We start from the raw sequence: 4,696 nt of genomic DNA, 5'->3' as shown, positions 1-4,696 counted from the left end.
AATCAACATACCTTACGTACGTGGGTTTGCGACCTTGGAATTTTGCCAAACGGGTTTCTTGCAAGATGAGTGAGTAATAAGGGTCACCACGGTCCCTAGTGGAAGGTGAACCGGCTTCCCTTCTTCGTACATGGTTAGCTGTAGTCTTGACCCTTTTTGTGCGACCTTGCTCCATTGTAATTGTTGAACCCGAATTGATGTTGAATGAGTAGAGAAGGTTTTAGGCAAACTTAGCCTATGGATTGATTTGGTGGAAGATTCGGAATTGGATGGAATGAGGATGATAAAGTGCGATTTCTTGATGGTCTGAGAGGGTTAGGATGAGGTTTTTCCTATCTTAGTGCCTTTGGATTAGTTGGGTTACTGATTCAGAGACTCAAAGCACAAAGGAGGTTGAGAAAATGCCGAAAAAAAAGTGCAAAACCGAGACACTGTCTGCTTTTAAAATACTGGTTTTAATCGATTAATGGGCAGGTTTAATCGATAAACCAATGTAAAATTTGAATTTTCAAAAACAGATGCCCAGGTAATCGATTAACACCAAGTGTTTAATCGATTAAACACGGTAAAAAAATTATTTTCAAGCAGCAGAACGGTTTCGACTTTTTAGGACTCATGCATGCATTGAAGCGGATTAATTGAGACATTTATAATCACAAAAAGAGTCAATCAAGAGATATATTTTTGCATTTCAACATATATCATTTTAAACATGAAACACATAGGTATATAGAGGCAAGACAATAATGCAAACAACTAAACAATTTTAATCAAGATATTGTTCATCAAGAATTCCAAGTTCTCTCCTTAGAACATAGAAAGTATCCCTGGGAAGGGGCTTGGTAAAAATATCTGCTAACTATTTAGATGTTTCAACAAATTCAAGAACGCAGTCACCTCTTTGTACATGATCACGTAAAAAATGATGTCTAATTTCTATATGCTTTGTTCTAGAATGCAAAACGGGATTCTTGGATAGGTTAATGGCACTTGTATTATCGCATTTTATTGGGATCTTTTCAAGTTTAAGACCAAAGTCCTTAAGTTGCTGCTTCATCCAAAGGATTTGAGCGCAACACACACCAGCGGCAATGTATTCCGCTTCAGCGGTGGACAAAGCAACACAGGCTTGCTTCTTGCTGTGCCATGCTACTAATGAACTGCCCAATAGGTGGCAAGTACCACTAGTGCTTTTCCGATCCAACTTACATCCGGCGAAATCGGAATCGGAATAACCCACCAAGGATAGTGAGGCATCCCGAGGATACCATAATCCCATGTTAATAGTTCCTTTTAGATATCTCATGATTCTTTTAACAGTTATATAGTGTGATTCTCTAGGTGATGATTGATATCTCGCACACATGCATACACTGAACATGATATCAGGTCTACTTGCAGTTAAGTAAAGTAAAGACCCAATCATACCACGATACTTCGTTACCTCGATTGCTTTTCCTTTCTCATCTTTGTCTAAGTAGCAAGCAGATGCCATAGGTGTGGAAGCTTCCTTACATTTGTCCATTTCAAATTTCTTGAGTAGCTCTTTGCAGTATTTCGCCTGATGGATGAATATCCCACTTTCTAGCTGCTTTATCTGCAATCCTAGAAAGAATGTGAGTTCTCCCATCATAGACATTTCGAACTCCCCCTGCATCATCTCAGAAAATTCTCTACACAAGATATCATTAGTAGATCCAAATATTATGTCATCTACATAGATTTGTACAAGCAGAACATGATTTTCTGATTTTCTAATAAAAAGCGTTGTGTCAACCAAGCCTCTCTCGAACCCTTTTTCTAAAAGAAAGGTACTAAGTCTGTCATACCAAGCTCTAGGAGCTTGTTTGAGACCATATAGTGCCTTTTTAAGTTTGTAAACATGGTTCGGATATTTAAAATTTTCAAAACCAGGCGGTTGGTCAACATAAACTTCTTCTTGAATGTATCCATTCAGGAAGGCGCTTTTTACATCCATTTGAAAGAGTTTGAAGTTCATTAAAGATGCAAAGGAAAGAAGCATTCTGATGGCCTCTAGTCTGGCTACAGGAGCGTAGGTTTCGTCATAATCGATACCCTCCTCCTGGTTGTAGCCTTTGGCCACCAAACGTGCTTTATTTCGAATTATTAAGCCAGATTCATCAAGTTTATTTCTGAAGACCCATCGAGTACCAATTACGGGATGATCATTAGGTTTGGGGACCAAGTCCCACACATGATTGCGCTCAAACTGGTTTAGCTCTTCTTGCATAGCTATACCCCAGTGTACATCCTCAATGGCCTCATCAACGGTCTTAGGCTCAATTTGCGATACAAAAGCTACAAAATTACAGAAATTTCGTAAGGAACTACGGGTTACCACTCCCGTAGATATGTCACCTATAACTTTATCAATTGGGTGAGCTTTCTTTGTTTTCCACACGGTAGGCATGTCTGAGTGCTCTTGAGGTTCGATTTGACCTTCATCATTGGCTCCTTTTTCATTATCCATGTCCTTGGAGTATGCTTCTTCCAAAGCACCTGCAACATCATCAGAAACGACCTTTCTCTTCTCTTTTGGAGAAGATTCGTCAAACTGTACATGGATAGACTCTTCAACTTGCATTAAATATTTGTTAAAGACTCTGAACGCTTTGCTATGAATCGAGTATCCCAAAAATATTCCCTCATCGGCTTTAGAGTCGAATTTCCCTAAGGCCCGCTTTCCATTATTTAATATAAAACATTTGCAACCGAAAGCGTGAAGATGGGATATATTTGGTTTGCGGCCTTTTAAAAGTTCATAAGGAGTTTTGTTCAAGTTTGGCCTTAAGAGTACTCGATTTATAACATAGCATGCAGTATGAACTGCATCAGCCCAGAAGTACTTGGGGGTATTACTTTCGTTAAGCATGGTTCTCGCTAATTCTTCTAAAACACGATTTTTCCTCTCTACAACTCCATTTTGTTGTGGAGTGCGAGGAGCAGAGAACTGATGCAAAATGCCATGCTTATCACAGAATTTGTCGAACTGAAAGTTCTCAAATTCTCCCCCGTGATCACTTCGTATATATATTATTTTTAGGTTAAGTTGGTTTTGGATTTGCTTGGCAAGATTTTTAAAATTTTTGAACGCGTCGCTTTTTGATGATAAAAACAATGTCCATGTAAATCTAGAGAAATCATCAACAATAACTAGAGCGTAGTAACTACCACCAAAACTCATGATTTGTGATGGTCCAAACAAGTCCATATGGAGTAGCTCCAAAGGTCTTGAAGTGGATATCACATTTTTATTTTTAAAAGAGTTTTTGGTTTGTTTACACTTTTGACAAGTGTCACAAATTTCTTTAGTTTTAAAATTCAATTTTGGTAGCCCCTCAACTAGTTCGTTTGATGATAATTTATCTAGATGTTTTATATGGATACGTGCAACGCGTCTATGCCAAAGCCAGATGACATCTTCTTTAGAAATAAAGCATTTTGGATGTAGTGACATCGTCCAAATTAACCATGTAAATATTATTTATACGGTGACCAACAAATTTAACGTTATTAGATAAGATATCACGAATGACACAACAATCAGAATCGAAGGATACACGATTACCTTTATCGCAGAGTTGGCTTATACTCAACAAGTTATGTTCTAGTCCTTCAACATAAAGGACATTATCAATCAGAGTTTGGGATGAGTTACCAACTGTTCCTGTGCCGAGTATCTTTCCCTTGTTGTTGTCTCCATAAGTGACGTATCCTTTTCCTTTAAGTGAGAGATCCAGGAAATTTGATCTATCACCTGTCATATGCCTCGAACACCCACTATCTAAGTACCATTTTTGTCCATGTGTTCGGAGACATACCTGCAAAATAGATTACTTGCTTTTCTCAGGTACCCAATTTATGTTGGGTCCTTTTCTGTTAGTGATTAGGGAATCATCTCCCTTCTTTTTCCATACATAAACTCCGCTAGGTATACCATACTTTCTAATATAACATGAATGAGAAGTATGACCATATGTATTACAATAAAAACAAGTAGGTGAATGCTTATGATATTTATTTTTAGTGTGAGCTACAGGTTTTCTATATGGTCTTGTATTTTTAGCAGTGCGAGTATAAACTAGACCAGTTCGATCACCAACATTTCTAGTTTGATTAAGCAAGTTATCTAATTGCTGTTAACTGTTTGTCAGACGTGTGAGTTTTTCATTTAGTTTAAAATTGTCCTCTTGCAAAGTCTCGCAAGTCTCACAGACAGGTTTTTGACATAAATTATTAGCAGAGCAGTTACATGAGCTACAAGAATAGATGAGATCTAAAGTTTCATTTTCTAGTTTTAATTCATCTAATTCTTTTTGCAATTGGCTTATTTTCTTTTCATTTATAAGGATTACCCTTTTTCTATCAATGTTAATTCTAGCCAATTTCTTTAGTTCCTCATGCAACTCGACATAAGCCTAATATAATACATCATAAGGAGGTGAATCATCCAAAGTGGATGAGGTTTCAGAATATACCTCATTATCCTCGCGTGAGTCTGAATTCCCATCGTTGTCAGATTTAGCTATCAGACATAGCTTTGTTGACTCCTCCTCACTAGAGGTGCTTGATGTCGTTTCCTCCTCAGGTACATCCCATACGATGTAAGCTTTCTTGGACTTGAATTCCCTGGGAGTGCTCTTCTCAGAATCAACCTTTTTCAGATAGGTTGGAC

At 37.7% G+C, this 4,696-nt stretch overlaps 1 protein-coding gene across 1 annotated transcript; it reads right to left on the bottom strand.

The window, feature by feature from the left end:
- Nucleotides 935-1,969, bottom strand: LOC109353109 (uncharacterized mitochondrial protein AtMg00810-like; the record flags this gene model as incomplete). The annotated part of the gene is made up of 1 exon (XM_019595279.1): nt 935-1,969. A coding segment is annotated over one exon (1,035 nt), but the record flags the coding sequence as incomplete, so codon positions are not given.

Source organism: Lupinus angustifolius, chromosome LG07 (genome assembly GCF_001865875.1).
Source record: "Lupinus angustifolius cultivar Tanjil chromosome LG07, LupAngTanjil_v1.0, whole genome shotgun sequence".
Classification (NCBI taxonomy): Eukaryota; Viridiplantae; Streptophyta; class Magnoliopsida; order Fabales; family Fabaceae; genus Lupinus; species Lupinus angustifolius.
The sequence above is the reverse complement of the archived record's forward strand: the minus strand, read 5'-3'. Positions and strand labels throughout refer to the sequence as shown.